Source organism: Cavia porcellus, unplaced genomic scaffold (assembly GCF_034190915.1).
Source record: "Cavia porcellus strain 051 isolate PalLab524CR breed Dunkin Hartley unplaced genomic scaffold, mCavPor4.1 scaffold_26, whole genome shotgun sequence".
NCBI classification, from domain to species: domain Eukaryota; kingdom Metazoa; phylum Chordata; class Mammalia; order Rodentia; family Caviidae; genus Cavia; species Cavia porcellus.
This window is the reverse complement of record NW_026947509.1, coordinates 9724587-9736986: the sequence shown is the minus strand read 5'-3', so window position 1 is coordinate 9736986 and position 12400 is coordinate 9724587. Positions and strand designations below refer to the sequence as shown.

Below are 12400 nucleotides of genomic sequence, written 5' to 3'. Positions count from 1 at the left end.
TGTGCACACATACATATGTGCACACACATGCTCAGATGCATGCCCGCACACTGAGCAGACACTGCAGCCTCTACCAAAGCAAAGGAGTAAACACAGATAAGTGATAGCACATGTCCACAGACACGGTGGAAATCAGAAACAGAATGGCAAAGACAGTGCAACTTTGAAAGTGATTAATTTATGTTCAGACTGCTTTATAGACTGAAAACAAAACCACATCAAGTTATCATGAAATGAAGGCAGGTTTCTCACCAGCAGATCCTTAAACCTAAATTAGGAAGGCAAGAATGACAACATATCACACATGTATGTTAACATGTACACATGCAAGCACATGCACGCAGACTAGAATAGCTGGGACATGTATATGTAGTGTACATATATACATATTTTTCTTCCACAGGCATCTGTTCATGTGTCTTTTTCTGCATCCAGATTGTAAGTCATTTGTTGAGGTAAAAAGGATATTATCTCAGGAAGTATTCTTAGATCCTAGTTCAGGGATCTATCAATATACAACAACCCATTCTGACATAGCAAAGGTTGCCATTGAGTTTAATAGACAAACAGTGAAGAATCAAAACCAGGTTGATAAAAAGAACGCCCCTGGTAAAAGATGCTGCTTCTGCACTGCCAAACGCATGTGGATGGTAAAGAGGAAGTTTCTGCAAATACAGCTATGGGAACTATTTAATCATCTCTTCTTATGAGGATTTACCTTCCAGTCTGGGGATCAAATCCAAAATGGTGGTCACTGCATCGGTCACAGCGGTGCCCAGTAACGGAGGTGTCCTGGCAGAGGCACTGTCCAGTTAGGCCATCGCAGACACGACCTGCTGCTCCAGAAGTGTGGCAGGAGCACGGCAGGCAACCCGTGGCATTGCCGGGAGCAATGTAAAAACCTGGAAATAGAGAAATGAAAGGTGTCTGCACATGTTCTGCCCAGTCTTCTCATAACATGATAGCCTGCTTCCGTGGAAAAATGAAACATACTACATTACACTAGCTCAGTCCCAGAAAAATTAAGGTTCTATGTGCTCTGAGGGAGATGTCAGTTAGCACCAAGTTAAAACCAGGACTAATTCACACTGCCCTTTCACTGGCTCCCCTCTGGCTATCTCTGTCTTTATGAATGGCACTGTGGTCTCCTCAGCTGCTTATCCAGAGAAGTTGTGATATGGAAGTCAGCAGAAACCCAGGGTGCTTACACAGGATTTCACTATGCAGCTCAAGCTGGTCTTGAATTCACTTCATAGTCCAGCCTGGTCTCCAACTCCCAGCGATCCTCCTGCCTCTGACTTCCAAGTCATGTGTGAATTTAAGAGGATGGTTTTCATAAAAATATATCTGTCCTGCAATGGTGTTTTTACAATATCAAATGATGGCCACCTGAAATTCAAATTTAACCAAACGTCCTGTATTTGTTAAAACTTGCAATGCTGGACTCCTCTGCATCCTTCGCTCTCCATTTGACCAGTTTCTGAGGGTAGTGTGTCCTGAGAATTCCAGGCCTGCTCCTCTCCACCTCCACAACCACCTCCCTAGTTAATGTCCCCACAGACTTTCTCACAACTAACGCCACCGTGTGTCAGCACTAGCCTAGGGACTTTTCTTTTCCCACTTAGTTCTCAAAACCATGCAAATAATGCAGGCATTATTCACTATTATTATTAATATCATTCTTGTTTCCTTGTATAATAGGAAGTTGAAGGTTAGGGAGTTAATGAACTTTCCAAAAATGACAGAGTTCAAGAATAGCAGAGCTTCTGGGACTTCTGGGAGAACATGGCGGATAGATAACAGCAGCTACGGAGGCTCTCTGAGATAGCCAGCTTAGACTCCAGGAATGGTGCTGTGTGGAGAGTCCTAAGCAAGGGGAGATATACCCTGCTGACCCAGGAACAAACTAAGCTGAGAGAAACCAACTGGAAATGCAATCCCGGTGCTACGACTGAACAGCTAAAGTCTCAGTGCCAAAGCTGGAACCCATGCCTTTGGAAACTGCAACTTGAATTTCTTGCCACCGATGCTGCATCTGAATTGGCACAGCAGGGATAGAGACGCAAAAGTTCTGAGAGTGGGAATCGGCAAACCAAATTGAGAGCAGAGCTGGCGGGGAGCCCTGCATCGACCTGTGATGAGTGAAAAGGACGGGGACCCTTCCATAGAGTAGGAGGCTCCAACAGAGGACATTCTGGGACTGGGCAGACTAGCCAGAACAGGATGCTGCAGTGACTTCAGTCACATATTCCCCTCTCAAGCAGGATTGGTGGGGAGCACTTGGCCTGGGTGATGCCATGGACTAAGACCCAGGATGCTAGCCCAAATCAGGTACCTGTGCCTGGCAGTGCACCCTAATGCAGTGAAGCCTTCAGCAGGTTGACTGAACTGGAGGGGCGGGCCCAGCATAAGCTGCCCAGGTCTGTGTCTACCTAGTACACTGCAGTAGGTGGGAACGCCTAGCCAGTGCGATTCAAACAAACTGTAACCAACAAAGAAAGAAACTGGGCCTCCTGTATACACTTGTATGGAAGGAACAAAAAGTATGGGAAGAGGGAGCAACAAGAAAGGGTCCTCAGTCCCCAATCCTGAGAACATGATCCAGGAAACGTAAATACAAAGGAGAATGATGACAGAAAACATGCAATATCAGGCATGGCACCAATAGACATAAAGCGATACCTCTAGGACCTCATAGACGAGTTCAAAAGTGAAGTATTTAACCAAGTAAAGCAAGATATAAGTAGAGTGGTTAAACAAATGCTAAGCACCTACCAAGAAAAAAACAGATGATGAAATGGAAGAACAGAAAAAAAGGGGAGAACTGTTTGATGGAGAAAGTAGAGAAAATGTAGAATACGTGAAGCAGGTTCAAAGAGATTACCAGGAAACTAAAAATTCTATTGAAAGCTGGCATAACATTCATTGAAAGAAACTAAGGATAGATTATCTGAACTAGAAGACAGATTTGTAATGTGGAAGCATGAAAGGAAAAACTTCTTAAAAATAACAAGAAAACAAGCAGTAACAATACAAAGGCTAGAAGATGATAAGAGGATCTATAACTTAAGAATGTAAAGGAAGAAGCAGGGATACAAACAAAGGAACTGCAAGGCCTATTCACAGAAATAATCAAGGAGAACTTCCCTAATATGGTAAAAGGTAAAGATACTAAGATCTATGAGGCATACAGGACCCAGCCACCTACAACCCAAACAGAACTGCACCCAGGCATATAATAATCAAAATTCCAGAAATCCAATATAAGAATAGAATATTAAAAGCTGTCAGAAACAAGAAACACTTACAAGGGGACACCCATCAGAATTACAGCGGACTTCTCGGCACAAACCATCAAATCATGAAGAACATGGGATGAAATAATTCAAGCTTTGAAAGACAATAACCTCCAGCCAAGATTGATATATCCTGCACAATTATCCCTAGAAATTAAGGGAGAAACAAGGTGCTTCCAGGATAAAGAGGAACTAGGGGAATTTGCAACCACCTATTCAACACTACAGAGAATACTGCAGGACATTCTAAAAGAGAAAAATACCAAGAAACAGTGGCAGAGAGGTCACAATAAATGAAGCAGAAAGTGAAATGAAGAGGACAAACTGACAACTAATGACAGAAAAAGAGCTCAACAGAAATGAGGCAGAGAAGTTTGGATGGTATGAACAACTATTTTGGAGAAAACAAGACATCATAATAGCTAATGCTGATTTAATATCACCTGGTTTTGAAGTCCCATCAAGCTTTTGTTCTTCTGTCTCCATCAGTCTTAACAGGTTGTATCTTATTGGATTTTATTATATGTGATAATATAAACAAAAATTTTTATACACAAGGAGATAATACAGAAATCATTGTTCATTTTCTGTTAGCTGGTTCTAAATACCCTGTAATACTGTCATTCTCTTGAATGGTCTTACATTATCTTGATATGCTTGATGCTACAGTATACGAAGTCATACTCAAAGATTTCAAGGAAAGACACACTATGGTAACTACTTTTATCTTGGGATATCTTGTGGTGAAACACTATTTTGGTTAAATGGTTATGTTCTGACATGTGCTGTTTTGTTGTTATGTCCTCTTTTATCTCAATCTCCTTTTTTATTATTTATTTTTATCTTTTTAATTAAGGGAAAAATAAAAATAGCAGGACATATTATAATAACCAACTTTGATTTCCTATTAACTTGATTTGAAACCCTGTATTGCTCTCACCATCTTAGTTTTGTTTTGTTTTGTTTTTTTGTCTTTTTTCTTTTTTTATCGGTACCGGGGATTGAACTCACGACTGCCTGCTTACAAGGCAAGCGCTTATGCCGCTGAGCTAAATCCCCAGCTCCATGACCATCTTGTTTTGACTGATTTTACTCTATTCTGTTTTGCTTGATAGTACCAAGTTTGAGAATATAGGCATCAGCTGTGAAGACAATAAGATTCACTAAGATGCCCATTCTGGTTTGACTATTATCTTCTTTTGAAGTCCTGTAATGTCTCCAGTGTTTTGGTTTTATTGGTTTTGTTCTTTACTGTTTTGTTCAATTTCATTATAACTGATGATACAGGCAATTCTTTTTAAGATAGCAAGAGGCATTATGGTAACCATTGTTGATCACCTTGTATTCTGTTTTTACATCATGTATTATGTCCATCCTTTTGATTTGACTGTTTTGTTATGTCACATTTGGTTTTATTCTCTTCAAAAAAAAGTAATAAGAACTATGGGAGTAATAAAACCCGAAATATGTAATTGTCATTGTAAAAAAGAAAGAAAAAGTGCTCTAAAGGATATAACTGCATGTATATTTAAGTGTATAAGATGCATAACCATATTACTGAGTTTTTGTTGGATCATTGAACAGAACTGTTTGCAGTCTCACTGTTTGAATGTCCACTTTATATGCTTTAATTTTGTAACTTGAACAACTATTTCTAAGATGATAATATGTAATCTATTAACTAGTGATTTCCTACTTTTTATTTTTTTTGAAATTCTGTATAACTTGTACCCTTTTTCTGTTTTTTTTTTTTTTCTTTTTCTCCTTAAAAAAAAAAAAAAGAATAGCAGAGCCAAGTTGGGGATTCAGCTCAGTGGCGTAAGCAGCTGCCTGACAAGTACAAGGCTGTGAATTAATCCCTAGTATGAAAAATAAAAATTAGCAGACCCCAGGTTCAAACTAGCTCACTCCCAGGGCTGGTCATCCAACAGGTCCCTCTGTATTCTTTTCAGTGTCGCTGGAGCAACCTTCTCCAAAAGGGAGATTGAATGTTTGGTTCCTGTATTTAAAACTATCTGATGACTTCCAGTTCCCTTTAGGAAAACAAATCCAAATACCCAGCACAGCCTGCAACCCTAAATCAGATCCCACACACTGCTGTGTCTCCGATCTCTCCGCCACCGGGTGGTGGCAGGCAGATTCCTTTCTATTCCCCACACATCAGGGCCTTTCACTGAGCTGTTCTCTCCCTGCAGTGGTCTCCACCTCCCTCTGCCACCTCCCTCACTCCTACAGAAGCCAGGTCTTGTGACATCCTCAACTTGGGCCAGTTTAGTGCCTGCAACAGTTCAGGGACTCCAATTCATTTCCTCAAATGCTTTTGAAGTTACAGCCAATCTCATTTATACCAGACTGTAACCTCTATCAGGACAGGAACTCGTCTGCAGAAGTCACCTGTATCTGTGTCCCTAGCATCCGGTACATTTGTGTGTACATCATGTGTACCCCATAAGCAGCAAAGAACCGATAGAAATCAGTCAATTATGCAGAAGGCAGTGAGTCCCACAGCCACTACACTTCACACCCCCAATTTAGAGTCTGGTTATTTCCAAAACCCATATTTTTTCTTATAGGAAAAAGAAAGAAATCAAAATGAAGGATTCATGTACATATCCAAGTTCCTTACAATGTCTTCTACACAGAACGTGGACCTCACAAGTTACAAAGTGAAAAAGTCATCAGCTACAGTTATGATGGAGTAGGCTCATGAGGGAGGAAGGCTCCTTAGTGTTGTGTGATGTGTGTCAGTGTGTCAGTGTGTAAATTTACACACAGGTGCACACATACACAGGTACACACACAAACATATAGAATGCTAGGTAGAATTTTATTTTAAAAGTGTGAGAAAGATCATGGAAGGATTCTAAGGAGCAGAATTGCAGCAAGTAAAAAATGAACTCTATGGTTATCACAATCATTAATTTAAGATGTGCAAAATGTAGGTCACATGGAGGACAAAAGACAGGAAAGTGAATCCTTTCTGCGTCAGCTACTACACAGGGAAAAACAGAGTAAACAGGAAAACTCTCCAATCTGAGAACCAAAGTGAGTCGTGAGTCGGTTATAGACGAAAACAAACCTTTCTATCATATTTCCTAGCAATTTCTTTGATTTCCTTCTCACAGGCTTTGTGTGTTCTCCCTTCACCTCAAGAGCAGCAGAAGACATCATGCTCAGTAAGAGGAGGGAAGCCGCTCAACCTGTGCCTTTGGGCTGGAACTGATTAAGATGATCATTTTTATAGTAATTTATAGCCTGATTACGCTTCAGGGATGCCTCAGTTCATGAACTAAATTCCTTTCACAATTCTGGTCATAAACCAAATTGGACAAGAACCAAATCAAACTTAATGGTTGATTCAGTGTTGAGCTGGTGGGGAAATTGGATCCAGTTCTTGTCCAGTTTGATTTTTGACCAGAACCATGAAAAGAATTAAGTTTATGAGCTGGGTACCACTGTATTTATTTCTTAGCGTTCCTTGACAGCAATTCATCAAAATCTTTGCGAGAAATAGAGCACAGCCATGCCAACGAATGTATATCCTCCTCCTGATTCACCATGTGATCACCACAACTGCTAAGAAAGTTTCTTTGAATTCAAGACCACTTTGTTATAGCACTTGCATTTACTTCCTGGGAGCATGCCTGGCTCCTTAAGTCCATGGTGATGGCATCCTGAATGTACTAACAGCTCTCCAATTTGGATAAATTACTCATTAGCATAGATACTTAGAAGTAGAATTAATTTGGACTTACTGCGGATAGCTTCAGGCTGCAGAGAAATCTGGACCAATTAAGAATAATTTTTACAGGAAATGATTTATTAGATAAATCTGTAAATACAAGAGGGCATTTTGGGGTGCTGAAGATTAGTCAGAATAAAGCATGCCATAGAAAAATCGAAAATGTAAGCGAAGTCTCGAGAATCAAACAGAGTCAAAACAGAGGCAGCACTTTTGGGGAAAGGCAGTCAGAGTCTGCTGGGGTTACTGCCCTCCTCTTCGGAGAGGAGAGCCTGATTAGGAAGGTTAATCCCACCAGCATTGTAGTTGTCCTATTTTTAAGCAGTCCTAATTAGGGTTGACTCAGGTAGCTTCCTGCTCCGCGATTACTCTTTGCCTCACCTGAATGTGCCTAATTCTAGACCATTACCTCTCCTTTTATGATTCCAACTACAGGAAACAGCACCTTTCCCTTCCCTCCTGCTTAAGCTTCTACTCCTCAGTGTGGCTGAGAGAGACTGACCTTAATTTCTTCTTAAACCCCACACCGGCCGCTCCACTCTGTGAGCTCTGCTGCACGTTCCGGCTTTGTGGCTGCCTAGCTTCAGCGGGTCCTTTGTAGATTTCTTCCTATGAATGGCTTTGTGCTCTAACTAAACACGGTAATCAGAGCAAAGTCACTATTTTGCATGACGGCAAGGCTGAATTTGGAAATAGAACACATCAGCCCACCGAAGTTTATCATTTTTGCGTTTTATGTCAGCGAACTCCTGGTCCCCAATGAGGCAAGTCCAAGCAGAAGATGCCATGCCATCCTGCTAAGCAGGAGCCAGAGTCCGGAGTTCAGTGGCCAGCAAGGTGGCCCTGTAGTCTCCTGTTGCAGCTGTTTGCTCAGCACGGCACCTGTCCTGGCATAAAGGAAGGCCCATTTCATAGCAATGTCCCCCTGAGGACCATGAACAGTTAGGCACTGCCAACATCTTCACATGGGAGGAGGAACACAAGTTTAACCTCCGGGCCTTATTCAGAAAAGGAGGGCAGCGCTGAGCTTGAGCACTAATTACGTGCTATTTAGAAGACACCACTCTCACCTCGAGCAGGAACAGGGACATACGATTAAGGTTTTACATGGCAATATTGTCACAGCAGAGTGGAGTCCACCAAGGCAATTTTCAAATCAAAGCAGTGAGATTTTCCTCCATTTGGTGTTTTTTATTATAAAAGAATAATGCTTACATGAAGTTACTCTTCAGAGTTGACCAAATGTCCATATATAATAAATACTGTTCATCTCAAAGTAAAGTTTCGCCTCCTTTTTTAAAAATTAACTTTTCTCTAATTAGATTAGCTATGCTTTACAGACTCCACCCTCTGCCTTACTCCGGACCGCTGTTTCTCTTGCGATTCATACCTACTCCTAAAGCTCGGGTCAGGATATCATTTTCTCTATTGAATTCTCCACATCCTCCATTGTTCCTGCTTCTCAGTATTGTGCACTGCTCGAACTGCCCCCACTGCATTGTGTCACAAAAGCCAGTTTTTCCTACTGAACTCCAATGCCTGAATATATTTGTGACTATGTATTTTAGACCAAGGCAACCTAAGGTGAATGCCCATGTATTCAATATATACATTGGCTGAAAAATGAATATAGGAACGAAATAGAAGACTAGAAGAAAGATCAAATAAATACCTGTTGCCACTTAGAATATGAGATGATCTCTTTAATACTGAAAGGTAAAAGTGTAAACATAAATCTCTGAGTCATGAGAATGACTGATCAGAGTGGCTTCACCTACCAGGAGTAGAGCAAGGAATGTTTAAGAATCAGACACAAGTTTAAGACACAGATTTTGTCAGATAAACATGTGGAACAGAGCCTGAGAGAGAAAACATGGCACTAAAACTTTACCTTCTCATAGAGGGAAAATAGGTACAAGCAACATATCAGATTTCTGTTTTAGAGAATATCTACTTCTCCTGTTTATGTGACTCTATGAAAGGTCTCATAGTAATCCCTTGGAAGGATCAGATCTGGTCATAAAAAGGACTGCAAATATAGGTGACTCTGGTGACATCCAGGAGACCATAACAAATACATACACATGTGTATGCATAAGCCACAGCAAAATTTTCATATTCTGTGTTCATATTCTTTAGCTGTACTATTTATCAAATGTGTGTTCTAAGCCTCTCTCCCCAACCATCCCCCAAATTCACCCAGCTTAATTCATGGAGCTAAAGCCATTCCTAGAGCTTTTACTTTAGTCTTTCCTGGTACATACCCTCAAATAATTATTGAATGGCTGTGTAAAACAAACCATTGAGCTATTCAGGAAAGTTCTATTATTTTTGAGTATGGATTCTAGGGTAACATAAACCTAGACTTAGAAATGTTTCTCCCACATTCAATGCACTTTGAAATGAGGTTCCATGGGAAAAATAATGATCTTTCCATTACAGAACTATGGGGACTATTGAGTGAGATTTGGCAGGTAACACCCCCAATACAGTCTGAACACACAGTAGACATTTAGTAAATATTTTGGGGTGGTGGTGAGGTGCTGGGTATTGAACTCAGGGACTTGTGCACACCAAACCCACACTCTTACATTAAACTGTATCCCCAGCCCATTTTCCTAATGAGAGAAACAGAGAGAGAGAGAGAGAAGGACGAGGAGGAGGAGAGGAGAGGAGAGGAGAGGGGAGGGGAGGGGAGGGGAGGGGAGGGGAGGGGAGGGGAAGAGAGGAGAGAAGAGGAGAGAGGAGAGGAGGAGAGGAGAGGAGAGGAGAGGAGAGGAGAGGAGAGGAGAGGAGAGGAGAGGAGAGGAGAGGAGAGGAGAGGAGAGGAGAGATCTCGCTGTGTTGCCAAGACTGATCTAAACTCCTACACAAGCAGTCCTCCTACCTCAGCCCCCTAGGTGCTTAGGGATTGTAAGTATTTGGAATTAAACATATTTGTTTGCTGCTAGAATTAAAACCAGGGTCCCTACATGCTAAGCATATGTTCTGCCATTGACCCATGCTGTAGCCCCTGTAAATATTATGTACTATCATCCTTATAATCATTGCTAGATTCTTTGAAAGTGAGACTTTTCTAAGTTACACTTAGAATAACAACTTGTAACATTTCTTTTTCTCCCTTAGATGTACCTAAGATTGTGCTCCACATTTCCAGTGGCAAGATCCCCACCCAAAGATTCATCAAAGAGGCTGCTATTCTGAGACAGCTTTCTCTACTAAATCAACCATGGAGGCTGCTTCACCCAACACAGGACCTGCCACCTATCAGATCCCAACTGGGACGTGCTGATTTTTACTGGAGCACCCGCCCTCCGAGTCCACTTCCACTGCCGGTCTTCACACAGGTCTGCTTTATGAACTTATTACTTAACAACCAGGCTGTGCTTCTTAATGAAACAGGACACTTTGCTGTACATCCTAATGGTCTGTGTGAGTTATACAAGCCAAAGGGAGTACCAAAGGAAGCATGAGGCATCGTCCTATTAGCACAAAACATGTCACGGCAAGCTGTTTTCTTTATAAATTAGCCTTTATTTTATTCCAGAGCTGCAGAGCCCTCCATAAACCCTGTGCGCTGCGAGTTCTCAAGGACAAGAGAGGGTCAGTGGCGCAGGATGCCTTGACATCTCTCTCTGCCTTCCTGGGCCTGGCCCCTGATTAGGTGCAGCTGCTGAACATTACGAGGTCATAGAGCGCTGCAGAAAAGCAACCAGGAAAACATATTTAGTGCCATATTTATTAGTGTGGGTATGTGTACACTCATATATGTACACACACTCCAAATAATTCTAAATTAAAGCATTTTTAAAATGCTTAATGGAGGTTAAGCAGCATTTTTAACCTCTGCTCAAGTTATTGAATGGCATATTAAAACCAATGTGGCTCTAATGTACCTGCTAATGTGCACTGCTGCCTTAACAAATTGCCTATAAATTTTCGTTGAATTAAGCCTATTCCTTGTACGTTTGTAGTAAGGTTAGGTTAATAATACATGAGATTTCATTATATGCACCTTCCTAAATAATGTTGTGTAAGAAAGTGGGACAAGAATCGATGTGCAACAGGGTAGCATGGGCTGGAAATATTTAGCGCCCCAGGAAGAAGCCAGCAGAAGTCCTTGGGCTCCCAGATTCTTGCCCTCTTAACCTGTCTGCACCCCACTTCTCTCACACCTGTGTGGGGTCTGTACCCCGCAGCACATGGCACGGGGGCCGGAAATGTAGCTGAGGGTGGAAGGGGCCCTTCGGGTAACAGCATGCAAGATGCTGTGCAGGCTGCAGGGCTGGCGACTGCACATCTGATTAGGGTCAAGGTACTTTAGCAGACCATTTGTCTCTCAGTGTGAATCCCACCATAAGTGACCAGGAAACTAAACACTAAAACCCAGATTCAGCTGCCTCCCGGCATGGGGTTTGCACATGTGTGTACTGTATTTCCCATGGCGTGCATATGCGTGTACTAGGTCTTCTGTTGCCTAAAATTCAGTGAGTACTCAGGCTATTTTCTTTCCTTGTTAGGGTTGAACACTCCCTTCTCCTGAGACATAGTTAAAAGGATATCTATGGGCCTTCACTGCACCTACCCCTAGCAGAAGGAGAGTGACACTGTAAAGCAAACTCTGGATTCCATCATTCACTAAAGGTACATGGTATGTCCATGTGAGCATGGTAAGAAGTGGTTAAATTGTTGATATTTGAAGGTGCACTCAACAGGATTCATTGTCAGCAATAGGACAGGCTGTGGGAGATAGAGGAGTCCTGGAGGCTTGCAGTGGCCAGAGCTGGAAACACAAACAGGAACATCAGGTGACATTCATGGCTAAACATGGTAGTCAACCATTCCTCCTCTATCCTGAAGTCACCCAAAGTGAATTTTTTTTGAACAATGGGAAAGAAAATGGCAGCCCGTTACAGATCTCTAGAAGAAAAAGCTAAAGATTCACAGTAGGCAGTCCAGCAATAAACACATTGATCTGACTTCTGAAGTCAAGGAAAGAAATAGTTTGGAAATGAAAACTTTAGTGATTTCTGAAATCAGATGTGAGTTATCATTGATCTTCAAGGACGGGAATGACAGAGGGTAAACGAAAGGGTGCACGGGTGCTTCACTTGGGGTTGATTTTGCCACATGGTCTAGTCATCTGATGGATCAAACACTGGCATAGGTGTTGCTGGGAAAGAGATTTGTAGATTTTTCTAGAACATAAGAACATGACTCTATAAACAAAATGGTCTGACAAATGACTAGAACAATTATTCAACAAAAAGTACATCATGAACTCTTCTGAAGCCATGGATATAGGAAGTGGTAAAAACTTCTAGAAGGGAAAAAAGAAAGAGGAAGAGAGGAGGAGAGAAAA

General features: G+C 41.7%; 1 protein-coding gene across 4 annotated transcripts in view; it reads right to left on the bottom strand.

Moving 5' to 3' along the window:
* The window catches only part of Ush2a (usherin), a 658323-nt gene that overhangs the window by 501482 nt on the left and 144441 nt on the right, over window positions 1-12400 (bottom strand). For all 4 annotated transcript variants that reach the window (XM_063236705.1, XM_063236706.1, XM_063236707.1 and 1 more), the window contains exon 14: window positions 719-902. In XM_063236705.1, the coding sequence (XP_063092775.1) occupies window positions 719-902 (184 nt within the window). The remainder of the gene's footprint in view (window positions 1-718; window positions 903-12400) is intronic.